The 25,906-nt window shown below is 45.1% G+C and overlaps 1 protein-coding gene across 2 annotated transcripts in view; it reads right to left on the bottom strand.

The window, feature by feature from the left end:
* Positions 1–25,906, bottom strand: part of TMEM184B (transmembrane protein 184B) — a 160,142-nt gene that overhangs the window by 42,395 nt on the left and 91,841 nt on the right. For both annotated transcript variants that reach the window (XM_068252134.1, XM_068252135.1), the window contains exons 5-6: positions 17,800–17,890; positions 10,219–10,294 (exon numbers count right to left, since the gene is read on the bottom strand). In XM_068252134.1, coding sequence (XP_068108235.1) covers positions 10,219–10,294; positions 17,800–17,890 — 167 coding nt within the window. The remainder of the gene's footprint in view (positions 1–10,218; positions 10,295–17,799; positions 17,891–25,906) is intronic.

The raw sequence follows: 25,906 nt of genomic DNA, 5'->3' as shown, positions 1-25,906 counted from the left end.
CCTTTAAATGCAGGTATAGAGTTTGCCATAACGACTTCCTGTGGCAATGCATTCCACATCTTAATCACTCTTACTGTAAAGAACCCTTTCCTAAATAAATGGCTAAAACGTTTTTCCTCCATGCGCAGATCATGTCCTCTAGTCCTTTGAGAAGGCCTAGGGACAAAAAGCTCATCCGCCAAGCTATTATATTGCCCTCTGATGTATTTATACATGTTAATTAGATCTCCTCTAAGGCGTCTTTTCTCTAGACTAAATAAACCCAGTTTATCTAACCTTTCTTGGTAAGTGAGACCTTCCATCCCACGTATCAATTTTGTTGCTCGTCTCTGCACCTGCTCTAAAACTGCAATATCTTTTTTGTAATGTGGTGCCCAGAACTGAATTCCATATTCCAGATGTGGCCTTACTAGAGAGTTAAACAGGGGCAATATTATGCTAGCATCTCGAGTTTTTATTTCCCTTTTAATGCATCCCAAAATTTTGTTAGCTTTAGCTGCAGCGGCTTGGCATTGAGTACGATTATTTAACTTGTTGTCGATGAGTACTCCTAAGTCCTTCTCCAAGTTTGATGTCCCCAACTGTATCCCATTTATTTTGTATGGTGTTAGACCATTGGTACGACCAAAATGCATGACTTTACATTTGTCAACATTGAATTTCATCTGCCATGTATGTGCCCATATAGCCATCCTATCCAGATCCTGTTGCAATATAACACTATCTTCCTTAGAGTTGATGATTCTGCACAATTTTGTATCATCTGCAAAAATAGCAACATTGCTCACTACTGTATCCACTAGGTCATTAATAAATAAATTGAAGAGCACTGGACCCAGTACAGACCCCTGTGGGACCCCACTGCTAACAGTCTCCCATTTTGAGTATGATCCATTGACCACAACTCTTTGTTTTCTGTCCATTAGCCAGTTCCCTATCCCTAAAAAACAGTTTTAAAAAGTTTGTTTATAAACAAACAAAATGGCCACCAAAACAGGAAGTAGGTTGATGTACAGTATGTCCACACATAGAAAATACATCCATACACAAGCAGGCTGTATACACCCTTCCTTTTGAATCTCAAGCGATCATTTGTGTGTTTCTTTCCCCCTGCAGCTATCTTCCACTGAAGTGTCAGGCTATTTCTTCCTGCAGAGTGCAGACAGCTTTGCCCTTGTGTGTAATTCCTCAGTATGTGAAAGCCCAGCCAGCTCATAGGACGATTTATCCAGCTTTAAAAAGATAAGAGAGAAGAGAGAAGCTGCTCTAATCTAAATAACACACAGGCAGTGTGCAGAGAGGGGCCTGGAAGGGTGAGTTCATAGCAGAACCACAACACTGAAGAACTTGGCAGCCTTCCAGACACAGGCCGACAAGTCTGACAGGGGAAAGATACATTGATTTATTACAGAGACTGTGATAGCAGAAAGTGCTGCAGTAAGGCAGAACACATTAGAATAGCTTTTGGAACTTGTAGGATGATAAAAAACAGGATGCAATTTTTGTTACGGAGTCTCTTTAAAGGATACAACAAAGCTTTTTTTTTTAACTTTTTTTCTTCTTACCTGGGGCTTACTCCAGCCCCTGGCAGCCGATATGTCCCTCGCCGCAGCTCCGGTGTCCCCTCCGTTGCCGATGTCGACCTCGCCAGGTCGGCATCTACTGCACAGAACACTCCAGACCATGTGAGCATGATGGCGAAGGGTGCAGGCGCAGTAGATGCCGTCATCTGCAACGGAGGGGATCCAGGGACGCTGGAGCTGCGGCTTCTGGGCTGGCTGCGGCTGTGTTAGCTGGAGGGTAAGCGGGCATGGTGTCCCTGGCTATTTCATGTTGTGCCTCTTGTATGGATGTCCACATACAGTGGATTGTATCAGAAGACATTGTTAGATAGATCTATCTTTTTACACAGGTTGCTATACTTTTTGATTTTGGATTGTCTGAATAAATATAATGTCTGATGGTGGATCGCTTTATTGATATATATTTATGGTAATGGGAGTCTTTATATGAATTGTCTACAGTACACCCTGCACATAGCACTTTGTATGTATTCAGCTATATTGGAGTACAGGTAGTCCTCGGTTTACGAACGCCCTGCCGATACGAACACCCGCTGACGTCACGCAGCCGGGGACTACCTCTTCTGCTGCCATTTCTTAAAGAGAAACTCCGACCAAGAATTGAACTTTATCCCAATCAGTAGCTGAAACCCCCTTTTATATGAGAAATCTATTCCATTTCACAAACAGACCATCAGGGGGTGCTGTATGGCTGATATTGTGGTGAAACCCCTCCCACAAGAAATTCTGAGGACCGTGGTACTCCTGGAAGTTTCCTGTCTGTGAACCTTGCTGCATTGTGGGAAATAGCTGTTTACAGCTGTTTCCAACTGCCAAAAAAGCAAGCAGCCGTTACATCACCTGCCAGCAGTAAAAATGTCACCATGTAATAAATGTCAGAATGTAAATAAGGGATTTAAAAGATTTTACAATGGGCAAACTGACTAAATCATTTATACATAATTATTGTAAAATGAAGCATTTTTTTTTATTACATTATTTTCACTGGAGTTCCTCTTCAAGCAGAGTAGGCACAGCGGAAGCCATATTAGGTCATCTCACCTGTTCCACGGTGGTGTAATGTCCCATCGTGCTGCCCGGAAGCTGTGCGGCCCATCCTCTCTCCATTCACTGTCCCCCCCTGGCGGCTCCTCCTGATGTGCCATTATGCGACACATGAGAAACTGCCAGGGGGACAGTGAATGGAGAGAGAGGACGGGCTGCGCAGCTTCCGGGCAGCACGATGGGACGTTACACCACCATGGAACCGGTGAGATGTCCCCTATCTGCCTTCTACTGCGCCTACTCTGCTTAAAGGGGAACTGAAGAGAGAGGTATATGGAGGCTGTCATGTTTATTTCCTTTTAGACAATACCAGTTGCCTGGCAGCCCTGCTGATCCTCTGCCTCTAATACTATTAGCCATAGCCCCTGAACAAGCATGCAGCAGATCAGGTGTTTCAGTGGTTCAGACTTATAAGTCTGATCTGACAAGACTAGCTGCATGCTTGCTTCTGGTTTTTATCAGATACTACTGCAGAGAAATAGACCAGCAGGGCTGCCAGGCAACTGGTATTGATTAAAAGGAAATAAACATGACAGCCTCCATATACCTCTCTCTTCAGTTCCCCTTTAAAGAATGGGGGCAAAGGAGGAGACAGAGGACAAAGGAGACACATGGGAGACACACAAGGGAGACACGGGGGCCAGAGATGAGCCAGAGGGGGACACTGGAGGCACAAAGGACAGAAATGGCACAGCATCCCGACTTAAGAACGGATTCAGGTTAAGAACGAACCTACATTCCCTATCTCGTTCCTTAACCGAGGACTACCTGTATATGCTCATGAATTTGTTTTGTAAAATGTGTTCATTATACGGTGGCTGCATAGCTGCATCTCCCCTTCCTATTTTTCTTTTTCTTTTTCTTTGTGTACTTTGTAATTAGAGGGTCAGATTGCCTGCAATCTATATTATATATATATATATACACTAGTGACCTAAGCCGTTGGCTGTAGGTCTTTTGCCGCACGCGCGCACCTGACTGCCCGCTTGGCCAGTCTGCCTTCTGGCCCCTGCGTCCTGTCCCAACAGCTGTGTCAGTGCAGGACATACACAGTAGCGTAAAAGCACCGACACACGGACATGGGACGCAGGGACACTTGTACTTTATTAGGTAGGAGTGACCTCCTATATATTTTTTTTACCAGGGCCGGATTTACCATAAGGCACTGTAAGCACGTGCCTACAGGCGCCTGATGATTGAAGGGTGGCTTACTCCACTCCCTAAGCGCCTCCCTCCGTTATGCAGAGTCCTGATGAGAGTGTAAATGAGAGGTTACTCACCCGGCTCTCTGTATTATGATGAGATTTCCCTTCAGTCAGGGGTACCTCTAGCTACTTAATACTGAGGTTCCTCTAGCTACCTAATACTAAGGGGCACCTGTAGCTACCTATGACGGGCAAGGGAAGTAAGGGAGAAGTGACAGCTGGGACAGCCAGCACACTCGTGGGGCAGTTTGGAGGGAGTTTGTAGGTTCATAGAGGGTGAAGTCTAAGGTGGACATCTGTGCCTATAGGCTCCTGTGATGTAAATCTGGGACTGTTTTTTACACCTTACCAGCTTTTCACTGTTCAAAAGACTTGTGACTTGCGCAGCCTGCCCCTATATTTTAATCCTTGTTCCCATGTGATGTTGTTGTCTTATATGTGATTATTTTACTCACCATTTGTCTACAATAAAGTTGATTTATTTATATTGTACTCCTGCTGGTGCGTTGTGAGATACTTTGTTTCTTTATTTTGTGGCACTAGGAAAGAACTTATCATGGTGTCTAAATGTAGGCACCAAAGGGAAAGCGCATGCCAGTACTGACTCAGCCTGACACTTGACTGCACTGTAGATGACACCATTATTCCTGCATTCTGTCCTAGGGATGAAGATGACTGAAGGAGAATATGAATGAGAGGCATCGGTTAAGGTGGCCATAAATCGAGCGATTTTGCGGCCCAAACGACCATCTAATTTCAATAATCTAACTGGATGAAAATCAGAGCTACAGCGATGCAATCCACCCGAGCCATGCCGGTTTCTCGGTTATGCACAGATGCTGTGAACCTGTTCTAAAATGTCAAAATGAAACTATGCCTCAAATAATCCAGAAGATGGCAGCAGTGCCACAAATCATGATAATCAACACTGCTAAAACACTGCATTTTCCTCCTTCAAGGCCACACCTTGCCAGATCGATGAAAAACACCTACCTAATGCTGGCCGTATACTTATAGATTACCACCTAATGTTCCAAAATAATTGATTCTTTTCTGAAAAGAATCTATTCAGAAGGAATCGATTCCTGCCACACACTGCACATCAATTTCCAATACATTCCAGCAGGGAATCTATTAAACTACACATGCACTGTTCAATGCCGTACAGTACTATAGGGCATCAATCTGGCAATGCTTTGGCTCCACCCCCGATTGTTTTAATCTTCCGTCCTGTCCGATCAATACTTTTGATCGATTTTAGTCTAAATCAATCAAAAAAAATCGATCTGACAGTTTAGGAATTGATTCCCAGCAGATTAACCGAATCTGCAAGGAATCAAATGAGAAAATCAATGTGTATTGCCACCTTAGAAGATAAAACAGTACTAAAGGTGGCCATACATGCATCAATTTTCCTGTTTGATCAATGTGATCAAACCTGCCAAATCTATTGCCCCAAAATGTCCAATCAATTTTTGGGCAAAAATTGATCAAAGTTTGATCAACTGGAAGTATCAATCAGTCAGGATAGAAAACTAGAAGATAACGGAGGGTGTGTGGGGGGGGGAATGACGAGTGCTCCCTACACATACCTGCACCCCCCATTTTTAAAAATTTGCCAGCGCTAAGGTATCCTTGAGGGCCCATTCACACCTGAGCGGGAATCGCACGATTCCCGCTCGCGGCAAACCGCTAGCGGTTCTGCAAGAACCGCTACACATTGTAGCCAGTGGCCGTGTTCTCACTGCCGCGGTTGCGGTTAGCGATAACCGCAACCGCGTTGCATGCAGCGGTTTGCCGGCGACGAGCGTTCCGCGATTTGCGATCGTGATTAGCGTGCATAGCACGCTAATCGCGATCGCTCCAAAACCGCCGCAGTGTCCAGTGATTTTTCCGCGCTAATCGCGGGAAAATCACTCCCGCAGAACGCCGGCGGTAATCGCCGGCGTTCTGCGATTGTAAGTGTGAATGGGCCCTTAAGGAGTTCATGACTTGTGACTCCAAATGTGTTGTACATCTCCTGGTATGCCCCTGCGCTTTATGTTATGTGGGTAGAACTAAGAGGAAATGAAAAGAACATTTATCGGAGCATATCAATATTAGGAAATGGTTTGAGGGACATTCAGTGTCGGCAGGGCCGGATTTACCAGAAGGCATTGTAGGCACGTGCCTACAGGCTCCTTATGTAGGAGAGGCGGCTCCCCTCCCCAAGTGTCCCCCTGCCCATTGGGGGGGCTACTTAATACTGAGGTGGAGGCACATCTGGCTCCCTATACTTGGGGTGGGGGGCACATTTACTGCATAGATTAACGGGGTTACCAAATGGGGAGGAAGGAGGCCTACCTAATATGAGGGTGTGGCCTGAGTTTAGGGGCGTGGTTTAGGGTGCCAGTACGCCTGTGCCTACAGGCTTCTGAGCTCTAAATCCGGCTCTGAGTGTCGGATCATTTTAGACAAACTATTTTCTGTGGGGCAATTTTTTTTTTTTGAAATTGGAGAGGTTCCAATAAAAATCAGTCTTCAAAACCTGAATTATCGCAAATCCTTTCTGTTTAAAGTGAACCAGAGACGAAGCACCCTCAAGTATTTTACCATATATATCAGTGGGAACATTAGAGAAAACACCTACCCTGCTCTCTTTCATTCTTCACTGTTCAGCCTGCTTCTTATCAGCCCTGATAAAATCCCCGACCGAGCATTCAGTCTGGCTTTGCTATAATAACTCAGCTATAATGATTCCTGAGCAGAGCCACAAGGGGGCAGGCTTGGACTTGAAGACACCAGAGAACAGAGACTCAGCTATAATGATTCCTGAGCAAAGCCAGGCAATGCTAAGCTGGGGATTATATCAGGGCTGATTAGAAGCAGGCTGAGCAGTGAAGGATCAAACAGAGAGCAGGGTAGGTGTTTTCTCTAATGTCCCCACTGATATATATATATATATGGTAAAATACATCAGGGTGCTTCGTCTCTGGTTCACTTTAAAGAAAGCAAAAATGGAAACCAAACGGATTTTCACACTTAATGCTTTGGCTCCTAAGGAGTTAAATATTGAATTAGATCTTGATGGTTAGATGGTTTTATTTCTAATGATTAATGAGGTATACCTATGTATATGCTGATTGTATGGTATATAGGAAGTTTTTATAAGTCTTTGTATGTGCTATTTTATATTGTATATAAACTGTGAATCCATTAATACCCTTTTCTAACCACAAGATGGCAGTAAGATACATACGCATGATTATACAGGGCTCCATCCAACATACGTTGTTGCTTTTATTTATTAAATTGCAGCTTTTATTGTCAGCATTTAGGAGTTTGAATACGTTTAAAGTTTTAAATAGCACTAAACAAATTCCCCCTCTTGACCTGCGTGCTTGCTAAGATGGTGGCTGCTTTGGTTTGGATGGAAGTGACATCATGGCATCCAAAGTAATGTCCTGCTGCACAGCTCGGCTGCACGACATGGGTGTTCCATACAGGAGACCTATGTTATATAAACACTGTTCCACCACCACCTGCAAGTAGCCCCTGAGGAGCTTATCGTAAGCAAAACCGGTTGGGCATGACGGAGATATGACGGCGTCCTGTATTTTAAACAAAGCGAATCACAACTGCTGGGTCCCTGTAACAAAGGCCCATATGTAAATCTTTGTTTTATATGCAACAGTGTATTAAAGTGTTGCAATTTCAAGTTGCATACAATTTGCAAGCGAGCTGAAAATAGCATTTCACAGACCATCTCTACTAATCAGTATAAAATGTTTTTACCAAGATAATGTCAACTGCCCGCCCCTTCCTGCCTCATGAAACTGCTCCTATTGGCCAACTGCTACCATCTCTACTTGTGATGTGTGAGACATGATCACTTTAGCATTTAGGCCTGACCCTCACCACATTGATAGGTTAACAAAGACACACTTATGCTACGTACACACATGCGACAACGATCGTTCGTTGAGAACGACGAACGAACTTTTAATTGATGAAAGAACGACCTAAGTAAAGTTAGTTTTAAAAGGTGTGTAACGATCTGATTGTTAGAACGAACTTTACATCACATAAAGCAACTATTGCGCCTGCGCATAAAAATGAAAAGTTCCATGGAGAAATAGCGAAATGCGCATGTCAAGCCTAGTACGAACGACCGTTTCCAACGATGTACTACTTTTGCAAACGATCGTCGTTGGTTAAAATCCGCCGAGACAGAACTTTCTTTTGTAGCGATTTGGCTCGTTCGTCGTTTGCCTTAATAGTCGGTGGTTCGTTTTTTGTAACGATCGTCATTGGTAAAGATCGGGGAACGATCGTTACAAACGACTATAGTCGCATGTGTGTACGCACCTTAAAGTGAACCTAAAGCCGATAAAAAAAAAAATGAGATTAACTCACCTGGGGCCTCCCTCAGCGGATCGGTGCCCTCGCAGCTCCGCTCCGATGTCCCAGGACCCGCCGGCGAGCACTTCCGGTTTCGCCGTCACTCGCCGTCCTGGCCGCAATAGCAGCATAGGGGGCGATATACAGGCTGGGAACGCGAACAATCACTCGCGTTCCCATGCCTGTCGGCCGGTGACGGCGAAACCGGAAGTGCTCGCCGGCGGGTCCTGGGACATCGGAGCGGAGCTGCGAGGGCACCGATCGGCTGCAGGTGGCTGAGGGAGACCCCAGGTGAGTTAATCTCATTTTTTTTTAATCGGCTGCAGGTTCACTTTAAGTGAAAGCTGCCATGTGGCTGCAGCAAAGCAGCATAGCCTGTACTTTGGAGAGAGGAGGACAAGTTGGAGACTTACTGATGGGACAACAATAGCCCATCAGTAGCAGGCAAATCACTGAAGACATCTATGCAGACCAGTGCCAGCTTCAGTTCACCCAAGATGATTGTCAGGAGACTAATCTAGCGCCTGCACATAGCTTATGATGCTTTTGAATTTGTCCATACAAAATCTCAAGGAAAAAGTCACCAGTGTGCTAAATAGTATTGCAAATATGTAGCAGAAATCACAGAGAAGCACATGATCAGTCTGGTCAGGTGAGAGAATTGCAAGGCTCTGATTTGTGGTAAGCTAAAGTCCATGAGGTCACAGAGTCAGGCCCACTTAAATGACTCAAACAACATCTTTTGTTACTAATGGCATCCTTTGACAACACCTTGTTTTTCTTCCTAAAGGGCACCTGAACAGACTTGAAAATAAACTATAAAAAAGGAGATGGCTTATCTAAGGAATGGCATGATGAAAGTATAGAAGAATAAACTTTTATTACATTGCGTTGACGCGTTTCGTGGGACCAGACAGCCACTTCAACAGGCCAATATTCAGTACCAGCCACAACAGCAGACGAGCTTTGAGCGACTCCCTGTATAGTCTATATCTATTAGAACGTTTAATGGCCTTTTTTTGGCCACGCTACCAGCCATGGACAAGTGTACCTGGACTGGGCCTGCACAGGTAAGGTCCACCAGTAGAAAGAAGAACTCCTGCGTGGAGGAAAACTGCTGGGAGCAGCCAGAAGAGGAACACTGCACTGGAATGGTAACTCTGCAAGGATATGGAAAGTCTCTTGACCCTCCAGAGGTTTCCTACTACTGAGGTTAGTATCTAAAGACAAAGACAAACACTTATATCGCGCCTTTCTCCTGGCGGACACAAAGCGCCAGAGCTGCAGCCACTAGGACGCGCCCTATAGGCAGTAGCAGTGTTAGGGAAACTTGCCCAGGGTCTCCCGCTGAATAGGTGCTGGCTTACTGAACAGGCAGAGCCCAGATTCGAACCCAGGTCTCCCACGCCAGAGGCAGAGCCCTTAACCATTACACTATCCAGCCTGCAGCCTAACTTCCCCCTCCCTCCCAACTTCCGGTGTGTACTTTAAATGGAAGGAATGGAGGCTTAATCCTTTAGCAGCCAATGTATTTAGAGGCTCGCCAATTTATTTTAGCATATGTTTTATTTCTCATTTGTGACATATCCTTGCTTATAATGAGTACTGCTGCAAGATGTATTTATGGCCACTTGTCACTAGGGGGCAGTGTGAGACAATAACAGAAGACTTCTGCTTTCAGTTTCCATATTTTCTGTTAGTAAAGAGTGAGCAAAGCATTCCAAGAATTTACAGCACAAGTTATGCCAACTGAGGTCAAAAGCAGGGCACTTCTCTCAAACGAGATAATTCTATTGAAGCTGCTAATTGGTTAATTCTTCACAGGTGATATTTCTAAAGTAAACTTGCAAGAGTCCCAAACTCTCATGACAAATCACAGAGGGAACAGTTTAGAGGTGGATAAGGTGACGCCACTTTACCGTAAAGAATCTGCAGGTGTATACAGAAGGACAATCACTACTAATTATTTCAAAAGTGTCATCAGGACAGAAGATCCTTCCACTTACCTGCTTACAGAAGCGCAGGAAACCTATAGAGTAAGTCTTCCCCCACAGGCAGCACGTGCCATACACACAGCTCGATCTACAGAAGCAAAAAAAAGGACATTTCAAGTCTAAATTCTACCAGCGCAAGTTCAGGCACAAATTTAACTTCAAATATAAAACAAACATGTTGTCATGAAGTCTCAATATCATAATTTCCCCATCGTTTCCCCAACAACTCGACTGTTACCTGGTCCAAACCTGCAGACTTCTGACAACAGCAATTCACAACTGCTGAATGTACTATAGGCGTGTGAGAGTACTTGTTATGCTGCAAAGTATGATGAGAGCAGAGTAAACCGATAGTGGCGAGTAATCCCATGATGCTAGAGTGTAGCAGAAGACAAGGCACAGAACATTTATATCATTCTTATCTCCTGGCGGACTCAAAGCACCAGAGCTGCAGTCACTAGGACAAACTGTACAGGCAGTAGCAGTGTTAGGGAGTCCTGCCCAAGGTCTTCTTACTGAATAGGAAAAGCAGAGATTCAAACCGTGGCGCAAAATAAATGTTCTGTGTCCTGTCTTCTGCTACACGGAACCCTTAGTGCCCGTTTCCACTACACGCAGATTGGATGTAGAATGGATGCAGAAAAACTGACTCCAATGAATGCCTATGCGCCTGTTTCCACTAAACGTGATTTTTCTGATGCAGATTTTCCCATAGGCATTCATTGGAGTCACTTTTTCTGCATCCAATCTGCATGTAGTGGAAACAGGCCCTTAACCAGTACACTATCCAGCCAGAACTTAAAGAGGACAGTTGGTGAAAAAATAAGGAACCTGCAATGTAAGGCTCTCTTACTGCTGCAAGCATCGGCGGGTGGGAGAGTTAATCACTCACTAGTTCGCCCGTAACTCCTTAATGTGAGAAACTCCGCCCTCTTCCATCTGCAAGACAGCCATGGCCATTTTTCCAAAATGTCCTGAAGCTCTGTGGCTACCCCTACCTGCGTTGCCATGGCCCGCCCCAGCTCGGCAGCCACCAATTAGGCCATGGTTGCTAAGCAGTGGGCGGGCTGAGGCAACACAGGTGGGAGTGAACAAAGCTTCAGAAGACTTTAGGAAAAAACAACATGATGTCTCCCCCGAAGAGGGGCGGAGTTTCTGACATACGTTAATTACAGGTGAGTGATTAGCCGATCCCTACAGCAGTAGGAGCCTTATGCTGGTTACACACGGTGCGTTCCTGCACTCGATGCGCCCATCGATTTGCGTCGACTCGATTATTTTCGACATGTTCGATTGGCGTTTCGATGGATCGTTAGGTCGATTTGGCATACTTTACATGTAAATCGACCTAACAATCATCGAAATGCGCTTGGAAATAATCGAGTCGATACGTATCGACGCACTCTGTGTATCCAGCATTACAGTGCACCCTCTACTTTTCACAAATGATCCTCTTAAAGGATACCCGAGGTGAAAATAATCAAATGAAATAAACATTTACAAACAAAAAATAAACATTTGTATCTATCCTCCAAAAAATGACATTTTAAGATATTACAGTTTTATTTTATATTTAAAGAGAACCAGAGATGAAGCAACCTCATGTATTTTACCTTATAAATCAGTGGGAACATGACAGTAAACACCTAATCTGCTCTTTGTTACATTGTTCTCTGTTTAATTTGCCTGTTATCACCTCTAAGATAAGAATCCCGACTAAGCAGTCGGTCTGGCTTTGCTACAGAATAATTATAGCTGAGACTGTGTTCTTTGCTGTCTTCAAGTCCAAGCCTGCCCCCTGCTGGCTTTGCTCAGGAATCATTATAGCTGAGTCATTATAGCAAAGCCAGAATCAATGCTCAGTCCGGGATTCTTATCTCAGCTAGATAACAGACACTTTTAGCAGTGAGGATGGAACAGAGAGCATGGTAAATGTTTTCTCTAATGTTCCCACTGATTTCTATGGTAAAATACACAAGGGTGCTTCGTCTCTGGTTCACTTTAAATCTACTTTTTAAATTTGTATTGTTTGTGCTCAATGACACATTCATTGAAGTATGCCAGAGCTAAAATCTATGAACTAATGACTATCTCTTTCCTGCTCTCAGAAGCAATTTTCTGCTTGGAAAGTGTTTTATAGTTACAATTTCTTATCAGTGAGGGTCAAACTGTGGTCACTTCCTGTCAGGACTGAGTCAGCCACTTACATACCTGATGTTTAAAGAGAACCCGAGGTGTGTTTAACCAGCCTGGCGGTATGGACGAGCTCAGCTCGTCCATCACCGCCGGAGGCTGCCGCTCAGGCCCCGCTGGGCCGATTTTCTTCAAATAAAGTGCAGCACACGCAGCCGGCACTTTGCCAGCCGCGTGTGCTGCCCGATCGCCGCCGCTCTGCGGCGATCCGCCGCGAGCAGCGGCGAAAGAGGGTCCCCCCAGCCGCCTGAGCCCAGCGTAGCCGGAACAAAAAGTTCCGGCCAGCGCTAAGGGCTGGATCGGAGGCGGCTGACGTCAGGACGTCGGCTGACGTCGATGACGTCACTCCGCTCGTCGCTATGGCGACGATCTAAGCAAAACAAGGAAGGCCGCTCATTGCGGCCTTCCTTGTTTATTCTGGGCGCCGGAGGCGATCGGAAGAACGCCTCCGGAGCGCCCTCTAGTGGGCTTTCATGCAGCCAACTTTCAGTTGGCTGCATGAAATAGTTTTTTTTTTATTAAAAAAAAAACCCTCCCGCAGCCTCCCTGGCGATCTTATCAGAACGCCAGGGTGGTTAAAGAATGTTATCTGCATACAGAGGCTGGATCTGCCTATACAGCCCAGCCTCTGTTGCTATCCCAAACCCCCCTAAGGTCCCCCTGCACTCTGCAATCCCCCATAAATCATAGCCGTGCTGTGAGGCTGTGTTTATATCTGTAGTGTCAGTCTCAGCTGCTCCCCCACCTCCTGCATAGCTCCGGTCCCTGCCCCCGTCCCTTCCCTCCAATCAGCAGGGAGGGAAGGGATGCAGGCGGGGACCGGAGTTCTGCAGGAGGCGGGGAGAGCAGCAGACTGACACTATAGAGATAAACACAGCCAGCTCTGACAAGCTGTTTGTCAGCAGCGTGGCTGTGATTTATGAGGGATTGCAGAGTGCAGGGGGACCTTAGGGGGGTTTGGGATAGCAACAGAGGCTGGGCTGTATAGGTAGATCCAGCCTCTGTGTGCAGATAACATTCTTCAAACCCACCTCGGGTTCTCTTTAACTCTTTCAGGCAGAGAAAGAAAAAAAAAAAAAAGAAAAAGGAAAGCAGCATAGTTTGCTAGGCACTGTACATACGCATGTCTATCTCATGTCACCTCGGGTATCGTTTAGGGCCCTTTTCCACTAGCAATCGCAATCACAAATCACAAACGGCAGTGATTGCGATTTTTCATTAATTCTGTTATGCGATTGCGATTTGCGATTTTCATTTGCATTGCATTATCATTGTAAAAATCGCTCCAGCAAGCGATTGCGATTAGCGATTTCCAAATCGAATCACTGTAGTGGAAAATACTTCTCGTGATTTCTATGATAAAGTAACAACCCTAGCGATTTAAAAATCACTAGCGATTTGCGATTTTGCGATTCAGCAATCGCTCTAGTGGAAAAGGGCCCTGAATGGCATTCAATCCATTTCAACCTCATGAGGTTGAACCTTATGGAAAGTAATTACAAAGCCTTGTAGTATGAAATGAATAGAAATCGCTGTGTGTGGGGTCATTGGGCTTTACAACAGTCTGCAATAATGGGTGACTATGCATATTAGGTATCAGATCTCCTGCCTCATTTCAGCCAAAATAAAATATACAGAATATGTGGTCAATAAATGCTGTTGCTGCATTTTAGTTGGTCCCATCCAAAGCTGCAAAAAGTTGCATCAACTCAGAATTATTGGCATCTCACCGACTATGGGCCGGTTCAAACTTCCGTGGGATACGTTTTTAAAGCTCTGCAGAAACGCTGGAAGCGGATCCTATGATAAAAATAGGACCCGCTCCCACTCGTGCGGCAACACGGATCGCACACGGAAAGAAAACGTCAGAGTCCGGATTTGAAAACTTTCCCGGACTGGACGGGAAACAGTGTCCAATTTTTAAATAATGCATGCTACTGTAATTAAAATCCATGAAATTTGCCCATTTGTCTCGGTTATTACACCATTTAAATTATGTCCCCATCACGTTTGGTGCCAATATTTTATTTGGAAAAAAAAAAGTGCATTTTTTTCAGGCGCCTGAACACGGGGAACTTTTCTTACTGGGACAGTACACGACCTGATGAAGCGGTTTACACCGCGAAACGCGTTGTCAATCTAAGTGCCCCAATAAAGTAATTTTTTTTATGAATGACTACTTTTTAAGGTAAGATTTTGTCTTACCAGTATGTACATATGTAATCATTTTCTAGCCATACATATATGTGTATCAACCCTTTAAAATAAATCCTAAGTACCCACCTGGGCGCCTCCTACCTCCGTTTATTTTTTCAGTTTTGCGTCCATCCCCAATTACAAGCCCATCATTTATAAAGTAACAGTGTTGTACCCTCTTGACATAAATAATTAAAGGGTTCAGTCCCTAAGGTAACTATTTATGTATTTTTTTTAATTATTTATTTTTTGTAATAAAAAGGAAAAAAAAAAAAAACTTACAAATTGGGGAGTGTGGGAGGTAATGAGTTAATTTATAGTGTAAAAGTATGTATTTGTATATGAAAAATGTTTTGGATGTAGTTTTACTATTTGGCCACAAGATGACCACAGTAATTTTTTGTTCATGCGACCTGCAAGCGTCGGAAGTACGCTTACAGGACGTTCAATGAGGCTGGGAAACTTTTTTTTTTTCACAATGATCGCGCTGCTTCTCATAGAAGAACCGATCATTGCTGGGGGGCTTAGATCAACGAACGGGAACCTTTTTCCTGTTCATTGATCTCCGGGCGAGCGGCCGGCGGCGTGCACGAGCGCGGACAGCAGCGGGAGGTGCGTATATCTACGCTCCTGGTGGGGAAAGGGTGTTTAAAGGAGCGTAGATATACGCACCCGTGGTGGTAAAGTGGTTAGTAAATGTATACCTGTTGAAATAGACGGTTTTGTGTCTGCTTTTAGGAGGTAAGTCCACTGCTGCCTTCCAAGCATTTTTGAACTATTTTAGCCTAATTTATCCTTTTGGCACCTCTGTTTACATCGCAAATACTTCTATGCACCCCTGGTGGAGGGGGATCCCCCCTTTTTTCCTCATCTACAGAGAGCGACTTCTTAATCCTGAGTGGGGACAGGTCAATCTCCCCACCTGCCTATACAGTGGTTGCCTTGGAGGTAACACTAGGTTTGTGAGTATCAATTGTACGCTTTAACCCACCATTTGTCGGTACATACTACACTATATTGGGCTATCGGGATCATCTCTTTTGTACAGGTGGAGGGTCAACAGGACAGCCAGGAAATCTGCATTGTTTAAAAGGGAAATACATGTCAGCCTCCATACCCCTCTCACTTCAGGTGCCAGTTAAGTATCAGCAAAGCTTCTCTAACAGATCACAGTGGGTTTCATTTCTCAGAAAAGCAGCATAAGGAATGGGCAAAGACATAATTTCTGCAGCAGCAGCAGCCAATTGCTTCCTTGTGTACGCTCAATGGACTGAATATTTAATCAGTTTTATGGCTAGTGTGCACAAGCTTCTGATGCATCCGACATCCGTTTGGCACACCAGATATACCACTAAATGGTAGATAAAAAAAACAAAACATCAAGAGATATTAGAAACACATGCACTCACTAATCATGTAAACCGGCCCTGAACTAACTCAGAACTTCCTTTCTGCTCTACACATCAAGCAACAGCCTAATAATCATGAAAGAAAAACACTTCTTTGTTACAGCCCGCAAAACTCCTGCAATAAATCTGGCGTTTGTCTACTTCCTGCTTTCATGGAAGCAGACATAGGGTTAACATCCAGTGTCTACAAATTAGCTGAGGCTGTGGAGATTGCAGAGATTCCTGATGTCCTGACGCAGCTGACCGCTCAAATGACACTTGTGATTACTTGCAGCTGAGGGGGAATTAGACAGGCTCTTCACTCTAGACACTAACAGGGTGGATTCATCTGTGTTTTCCTTGCGTCATTTGCCCATCCTACTTCACCACTTCACCAAAATTTACCAATGGTGTCAGTACCTTTACTGCTGACAACCATGTAGGATGTTTCCAACCCCCCCCATCCGTGTAGTAAACCATTTGATATTCGAGTACTCTGGGGCAGCAAGGTTACATGACATCATAACCTAGGCTAAATATCACTGGGAGGGTGTGGCCACATACAAATAATTCATTTAAAAATAGCTTCCCTGAGTAATTTATTCACGCTGTGAGTCTTTATGGACCAACATAAAAACCAGCAAAACGAGCTTCAACAAATTATTTTCAGACTGGACCAAGGTCTAAGGCTTTCTTACATCACAATTTTCATTCCTTCTTGTCCAGGAAATAAAAAAAAAAAAAAAAAAAAAAAACTCTCCTCCCCCCTGGACCAGTTCCAGCTCTAGTGGAGATCCGGGGCAGAAGTAACTTAGGGGTCCCCCTAATACACCCCGCCCTCCAGAGCACCCGAGCACTGCTGGGCCTCCCAGGTCTTCTTCCAACTTGTGCTCCCCTGAAGTCTTGCAGTTTTTGAAAGCATAGCAACTCACTTGTCCCTTAGTCTGTGCGCTCCCATCCCCATCCTCGCAGGGACACCTCTTCTCAGTGGCCCTAATGACGTAATGTTATTCCGTAATGACATGCCAGGATGCGGCCAACAAGGATGAAGATGGGGAGCACAGACTAACAGAGCAGCATGCCGGGACAGGTGAGCTGCTAGGCTGCTTAAAGAACAAGTAACACCCATGCTATCCTAGAAATAAAAAGCACATATATAAGTAGGTAAATACTACTTCTACTTACATAACAGATTAATTGTACTGTCCACGTAATGATTCCTGGGAGTTTTATACAGGAAAAGCAGAGAATCCTATTCTAGACAGTTTCCATCCTGGTTACTTTTCAATGAAGCTAATCCTGACATAATTTCCCCCTCACACTTTTTTCTCCTCTTGCTTATTGTGTATTCGTTACCCGCCCTCCTCCCAGAGTCTTCAGACACTCCCATTGAGGTCTATACTAGGAAGTGCACTGACTTAGGTCATTAGAAGGAGGAGAAAAAAAAGGAAAGATGAGGAATATATTCTGGATAAAAAGACCCTCCCCCCCCCCCCCCCCCCAGCATGCAACTGTTTAGCAATTAAAGGGCCAGTGCTCCTAAGGTATGTGAGAACTCCAAACCATAACCGGAGACATTTTTTTGAAAGTTTTGAATGCAGGATTAGCATCTTTATCACTTAATACACTTAGACCAGTTGTTGTTGAAATTAAGATTTTTATGATGACAATGCTGCTTTAAAATTTTGCATAAGCCCAGGTCAGGAGAAACCTGGCCCCCCTGGGGCAATTGCCCAGGATGCCAACTATGGTAGAGCCAGCCCTGCCTCCTCCCAAATCTGTTTTCTCTGTGCCAATACAATGGCCGTATACTCACTCAATTGATTTTCCTCGAATTTCAGTCATGATATTGCTCTCCCCTCCGAGGTATTCATAGCAGAGACTCAGGAAGTTGTAGATCACAAAAGCTGCAAACAAATAAAGGGAAAAAAAAAAGTTTGATTACTTAGAGAAACTCCGACTAAAGGTGGCCACACACCATACAATTTTTTAAAGATCTTTTCAATTCAAGAATTGCAATCAATTTTTCTGACTGATTGTAACATTTCAAAAATCTGACCAATGTACCACACACCTATGTTCAATTTTTCCCCAATTATGATAAAAATGATTGGAAATTAATAAATTGACAAACACACACCATACAATCTTTAGAAAAATTTAAGAAAAATTTCCAGCATTCCGGATCGATAAAAATCGAACAAAACGGGAAATCCGATCGGATTTTTCAGTCGAATGAAAAAAAAAAAGCTTTCGATTTTTTCGGGAGATCCGATCATAGTTATCGAATTTCCGTAAAATCGGATCATTTTATTGTATCGTGTGTGGCCACCTTTAGAGTTGAACTTTATCCCAATCAGTAGCTGATTCCCCTTTCCCATGAGAAATCTATTCCTTTTCACAAACAGACCATCAGGGGGCTCTGTATGGCTGAAATTGTGGTGAAACCCCACCCACAAGAAACTGAGGACCGTGGTACTCCTGGCAGTTTCCTGTCTGGGAACCTTGCTGCATTGTGGGAAATAGCTGTTTACAGCTGTTTCCAACTGCCAAAAAAACATGCAGCAGCTACATCACCTGCCAACAGTAAAAATGTCACCATGTAATAAATGTCAGAATGTAAATCAAGGATTTAAAAGATTTTACAATGGGCAAACACTGACTAAATCATTTATACATAATTATTGTAAAAATAAAGCACTTTGTTGTTACATTATTTTCACTGGAGTTCCTCTTTAAGATCCACCACCAGTCAGTCTGCTCTCAATCACTGTGTGGCCACACACCCTGCAAAGAGGCAGCTCACCACTGCACCGAGAAGTTATTGGAGTCAGAGTTATGGTTTCTGCTGAATAGCAGGGATTCTGGGAAACACAGTCAAGCATCTACAGTTCCTAACACGTTGCGTGTTACATGGTCCCACCTGACTCATCCACCCACCAGCTGACATCAGAGGAGAGGATGCACGCTGTACTGTAGTTCAGAGTACATCTGGCCCATGAAGCAGAATTATGGCCCCCACTTTGCATTTGAAGAGGAACTTAAAGGGGTTCTGTGGTATCCTAAAAATCAAAAAAGCTGACACTTACCTGGGGCTTCTATCGGCCTCCTGCAGCTGTAATGTCCCACGCCGTCCTCCTCCGATCCTCCATTCCCTGCCGCCGGTCCCGGTGTAATCACGCAAGTGCTTACACTGCGGCTGCGCGGCCGTGCTCGCTCTTGTGCGCGTCATCGGGAGCTTATTGTGCAGGTGCAGTACAAGAAAACTTCATACTGTGCCTGCGTAGTAAGCTCCCGATGACGCAAGCGGCAGCGAGCATTATTCTTCTGTTTAGACAAATATTAAACCGGGGCCAGCAGCGGGGAATGGGTGATCAGAGAAGGACGGCGTGGGACATTACAGCTGCAGGGGGCCAATAGAAGCCCCAGGTAAGTGTCAGCTTGTTTGATTTGTAGACTACCACAAAACCCATTTAAGTGAAAAGGGGAAAAATATTAATAAATTGCAAAGTGAGAAGTTAAAAAGTAGAAGAGATCAAGAAATGATTGATATTTGCAGTGTAATTTGTTCATATTGTTTGATCCACAATCAGCCTGCATGTCATCTTTACCACTGGCAGACATGAAAAAACTCAGACAGCACCAACTACCCTTATCTATAACCACACACCCCTATCAATGCGATAGGCTAAAGGGTTGTTTTTTCAGAGATATGCGTATGCACAAAGGGAGATACTGGTTGCTTGGCAGTTGGAAAAAGCTGTTATTTCCTACAATGCAACAAGCTCACAGACAGGAAGCCGTCAGGACCTAGGTCATGACATCACACTGTGGGAGGGGTTTCACCACAATATAAGCCATACAGACCCCCTGATGATCTATTAGAGAAAAGGAAACGATTTCTTATGGGAAAGGGGGTATCAGCTCCTGTTTGGGATGAAGTTCAATCACTGATTCCTCTTTAATCTATTATCCATCTTTATTTGGAATGCTTTGCCTTTTTCAGTTTTGTGATCGGTTGGCCTTTAATATAAACAGGCAAACCACGTAAGCAGCAAAGAAAGGCAGATTGGTAAACAGACCATATGGCTCTGTCCAACTCCCACGGTTATAATTTGCTGATTCCCGGAGGACGCAGCTCGGAAGAAACGAGCGCAGATACACAGGAAGAAAGATCCAGCGAGAAGCAAGGCACTCTTCTCAGCCATCCTAGCAAACATCAAGCATTTTCCTTATTATTCAAAACAAGTTTAGAAGTTCACACTAGGAGAAGAACAGTCACATCCACAGCACAATGCACAGGAGAGTACAAAAGTGCTCAGCAATACCGTATATTCCGGCGTATAAGACGACCCCACAACTTTTCCAGTTAAAATATAGGGTTTGAGATATACTCGCCGTATAAGACGACCCCTCTTCCAATGCACACCATATAAAAAAATAAAAAAAAAACATCATATACTGGTGCTATGTATGAACATATACTGGTGCTGTACTGTATGTGGTACCCAGTGTATAACAGTATACAGGGGATTGTCTGGTTGGATTGGTCAGCTCTACCTGTCTCCAAGCAGATTGGTCAGCTCTCCTTGTCTCCCTGTTTATCAGAGGCCGGCACCATCTCTTGCTCTTTTACTTTTATTTAAAAGACCGTCATTGGTATACAGATGACAGAGTATACAGATAACAGCGATGTTTCGGAGCGTTCAACCTGCTCCTTTTTCAAGCCATGACAGTCTCCAAGTTTATCATAGGGGTATGGGAGAATAGATTGCGCTGTGCCCATAAAACACGCCTCTTTCACCCTCCTGGCCCCGCCCTTGTACCCTATTTACCGCCTTCTTCTCCTCTCAGATCTCGCACATGTGCGCCTGCGCCGCTTCACTACAGTCCTCAGCAGGGAGATCTGAGAGCCGCTAACAGGATGGGGCGTATCACCCAGCATCAGTGACACCCGGCGTATAAGACGACCCCTGACTTTTCAAAAGATTTTCAAGGGTTAAAAAGTAGTCATACACCAGAATATACCCAGGGTATACAGCATAATTAAACCGCATCAGATAGCTAAAACCGGAAGGCGGCCTTTAATGCCTGGTACACCCACACCATGCAAATTCCCGTCAGATGGGTTGAATCGATTATTTCCGACAAGTCCAATCTGACTTCTGATCATTTTTCTGATGACTTCTTTACAAAATCAATCAGAAAAATGATCAGAAATCAAAATCGGACCTGTTAGAAATAATAGATTGGACCCGTCAGATGGGAAACTGCATGGTATGTACATAAAACGTTTATAACCCCCTATAAGCAGTCACTTACAGTTGTTACCAATGTGATCGCTGTGAACCTTTTACAGACAGAATTTGGACTAGCCCATCTCACCATTTATCATCAAGATATAGAATACTAGGAGGCACTTCAAGAAGAACTGTCGTGAAAATAACAATATTCATGTATTATTTAGTCAGTGTTTGCCAATTATAAAATCTTTCCTCTCCCTGATTTACATTCTGACATGTATCACTTGTGGTGACATCTTTAGTCCAGTCAGGTGATCTGGGCGGAATGTTTGTTACTGAGAGTTCTATGCACAGAGGGAGATATCGCTTGCTAGGCAAAAAAAAGAAGAAGTTGTTTTTCAAAATGCAACAAGGTTCACAGACCGGAATCTGTCAGGGCCATGGTCATGATATCACCCTGGAGGAGGGGTTTCACCATAATATGAGTCAGTGTTTCCTCGAAAATAAGACAGTGTCATATTAATTTTTGCTCTGTGTCCTCATGGTGCCCCCCTCTGTCCCTGTGTCCTCCTCTATCCCTGCCCCCCCATGTCCTCCTACCAGTACCTCCTCCCCTTTGCAGCGCTGTCCCCATGTCCTCCACATCACGCTGTGTCCCTAGCCCAGCTTCAGCCTATGGGGGAGAGGTACGCCAACTTATGTCTACTGGAGCCGATGGCCTCGCAGGCGGGACCATGGCTCAGTTATTGGGCCAATCACCGCACTCAATGTGATCAAATAAAATATTCAATGTATTTTTCTATCTGATTGTATTCAATATATCAGATATTCATCAAAAAATTCAGAAAAATATTTTTTCCCCTGGTCATTAAAAAACTAAAAAAATATTGATCTTCCTCTCAGGACTTAATGCATCACCTCCAGATCACCGATCACACGTAGGGCAGGATAGCTTCCCCATTAGCCACATGTCAGGTAGGTCACATATAGGGCAGGATAGTTTCCCTATTAGTCACATGTCAGGCAGGTCACATGAAGATCAGGAGGCCGAATATAACTTCAATGTAATGTTTAACAAGCCCTCCCACCACATACTGCTAGATGAGGTAAGACTGATCAAATATTGTGCAAGTTGAAAGCTAACCTGCTACATCGATAATATCACTGGAAGCCAAAGCGCATTGAAAACTTCTATGCTCTGAACCGTGCATCTAAAATATACACATATGTTTTCATGCTTTGTCACTATGGTGATAAAAGTGTCCCCCCAGGTGACACCCGCAACACAGCAGGACTTGTAAGGTGCTCCTGACTAGGGATGATCAATGACATGCAAATTGTTCCGAAATTATGCACATTTTTATGCAAATGTATGCAGTTTGAAAACGGACCAATTAATCTAAACCCAGGTTTAAATAGATTGGTCCATTTTCAAGCTGCCTATATTTTCAGGGCTGTGGAGTCGGAGTTGGGAGTCATTCTGAGTGCCTGGATTCGGAGTTGGTGGTTTCATAAACTGAGGAGTTGGAGTCTGACTCGGGTGATTTTTGTACCGACTCCAAAGCCCTGTATATTTGCACACAAATTTGCATCAACTCGGAACAATTTGTAAATGTGTGATCATCCCTACTCCTGACATGCAGGGATTACAACTTACCAATTGTGGTCCAAGGAAGCATACCCTTTTGGCACCAGTTTCCAGGCATCCAAAGGCTGTTAACCCTTCCCAATCCCGTGTCGGACTATGTCTATGTCCAACATTTTCCCCTATAGCACTAGTGTAAGCCATCCAACCTTCACCACTGATGCTGGATCATCTCCTTGTTCTAGTGCAAGGATGTACAGGACCCTCCGGACAACCGTATTCCAGTGTTCTCCCCAGGCTCTTTTTGTTGGGTGCTCCACCCACCTAATTTTCGTGAGCACCCTCATACAGGTCATGAGAGAAAGGTGTCAGAACAGAGAGAGCATCATACCTTCCTGTGTAGCATACATATAATAAAAGGAATACTGTAGGGAGGTCGAGGGAAAATGAGTTGAACTTACCCGGGGCCTCGAATGGTCCTCCACCGATGCTCCGCCCCCCCCCCCACAGACATCCTGTGCCCGTGCAGCCACTCACCGATGCTCCGCCCCCCCACAGACATCCTGTGCCCGCGCAGCCACTCACCGATGCTCCGTCCCCCACAGACATCCTGCGCCCGCGCAGCCACTCACCGATGCTCCGCCCCCCACAGACATCCTGTGCCCGCGCAGCCACTCACCGATGCTCCGCCCCCCGCAGACATCCTGTGCCCGCGCAGCCACTCACCGATGCTCCGGCCCCGCCTCCAGTTCACTTCTGGAATTTCAGACTTTAAAGTCTGAAAACCACTGTGCCTGCGTTGCCGGATCCTCGCTTCCACTGATGTCACCAGGAGAGCATTGCGCAGGCCCCGTATGGTCTGTGCCTGCGCAGTACGCTCCTGGTGACATCAGCTGAAGCGAGGACACGGCAACGCAGGCACAGTGGTTTTCAGACTTTAAAGTCGGAAATTCCAGAAGTGAACTGTAGGCGGGGCCGGAGCATCGGTGAGTGGCTGTGCGGGCAGAGGATGTCTGCGGGGGACCATTTGGAAATCTCAGGCAAGTTCAATTCATTTTCCCCTGACCCCCCTACAATATCCCTTTAAGCCGCCGGGAGATTTGGGCACAGGGTAAAGCCGAAAAACGGCTCCTGCACAAGTCCAGGTGGTGGTAATTCCTATTACACCCTCCAGGCTGCCATGGACATCGGGTAAGATGTAATTCGGCTGGCAGTTATTGCGGACAGCCGAATTACGCTGTTTTTATAGTAATTTGGGCTCCATCTTTTTACAGCGCCCAAATTACTGTGAGCGCACCTATAGCGGCCTATGGTGGCGCCCGCTGCGCCTGAAATCTGCGGCGCGGTTTTCCTTGTTTTGCCTGTGGAAGGCTGCCGCGTGGCTCCAGACCAGTCACGGTGCTCATGCTGCCTACTGTCTAAAGCTAAAACCGCCTGCAATGGGAACCTGAGAGCCAGAAATAGAACATGAAGCAATGGCACAAGGTGGCCTGAACAGATATACCATGATCGTTTTAACTTTCAAATTCACCAGATCCCAATCCAATCGAGCATCTGTGGGATGCGCTTGAAAAAAAATCTACGAAGACCTCAACTCGCAGAAGCAGCAGAAAAACAAACAAACAACTGGATTAAGCGCATGGTGAGCTAAATTACCTAATTCTTAGCATACTGATGCTGCTCATTGTCTTTGGGGTCCCTCCCGCTCCCCTTTTCTCACTAACCTCCGGGAATTTCCCCCAAGCGGCACCAACATCTTCCTAAGAGCGTCAAAGGCTTGCCATGGTCGTACGGTAGTAGGCACATGCTAAGTCCAAGGGTCCATTGAGGTTGTTGGTATAATTCTGGCACGGATGGCAGACACTTTATTAGTGAAAAAAGCAGAGACTTCACATCTTTCCCTGGAGAATGTGGTTGGGGGATTTAGGCATGAAGGATTGCACTGTGTAGAAGAGATGAGAAACTCTGTTCTTGGCCGTAGATATTTTGAGGAAGATGAAGTCTGATTTTTTTTTCTTTGTTATTGCTTCTTGGCATGGGCGTCGCTAGCCCTATTTTAGGGGGGCCCGTGCCCCCCAACATGTCCTGGGGTGCCCCCAATCTATTTACAGGAGTGCCCCGCCGCTAGAATCTGGAACGGTGGCAGCATGAGGGGAAAGCTTGGAGGCATGTCGGAGGGGAGGGGGGACGGTCTCCCCCCTCCCTCACCTCGGGCTCTCCCCTCCAGCATTGAATAGTAGGTATGCAGACGGCGGGGCAGCGGTAGATACATACCTTCCTTGCGTTCCAGCGTGGATGTTTCTCCCTCTAGTGTCTGATGCTACTTCCTGTTTATACAGGAAGTTGTGTCAGAAGCTAGAGAGAGGAACATCCGTGGAACGCAATTGGTCAGTGATTGACCAATCAAAATTGTATGTGCGTATACATCTTTGATCTATGCCTATACTGATTGTAAATTATCTAAATAAAGGACAGGGGGCTCCATCCAATATTTTGATGGAAGGCCCGTTATCTGTAGCTTACATCGCTGCTAAGTTCATGTACATTTGGCCCCACCCATGGCCACGCCCACTCACTGTATGGCCACGCCCATTTTTGCCTCGCCCCGACTAGTGCCCACAGGTGCCCCTGATCTCCAAGGACCCTAGGAACGCCCCTGCTTCTTGGTATTGTCTGAGGTGATGTACTAGGCTGGAATTGTGCTTCTCAGACCCCGATTTATGCCACTGTCTTTCTGCACAGTTTCTTTTTTTACATCTATGCTGGTTTTGTCAAACCAGTTAGCTTTCTGGTATGCACCATGGAGCAATATTGTCGATGTTTCATATACCATGTTGTTGTACTGGGTTACTAGAATGTTGGGGTCTCTGGACTATGGAGCAGATTTGTAAAATCCAGGTTGGCGATTATCCTCTCCAGCGTTAATTTATTCAGCCTGCTCGCTATCTGCACTCTACTCTGGGCCTGCGTGGATTACTTCAAAAGCACCAGCCAGTGAGACCTATGCTACCTGTGTAAGCTGCTGCCTGATTACTGAGGGAACTGCTTGTCATCTGTGACTTGCTTGTGCATGGCTGCAACGCTACAGTATCACC

Source organism: Hyperolius riggenbachi, chromosome 9 (genome assembly GCF_040937935.1).
Source record: "Hyperolius riggenbachi isolate aHypRig1 chromosome 9, aHypRig1.pri, whole genome shotgun sequence".
Classification (NCBI taxonomy): domain Eukaryota; kingdom Metazoa; phylum Chordata; class Amphibia; order Anura; family Hyperoliidae; genus Hyperolius; species Hyperolius riggenbachi.
Note: the sequence above shows the minus strand (reverse complement) of the source record. Positions and strands in the feature narration are given on the sequence as shown.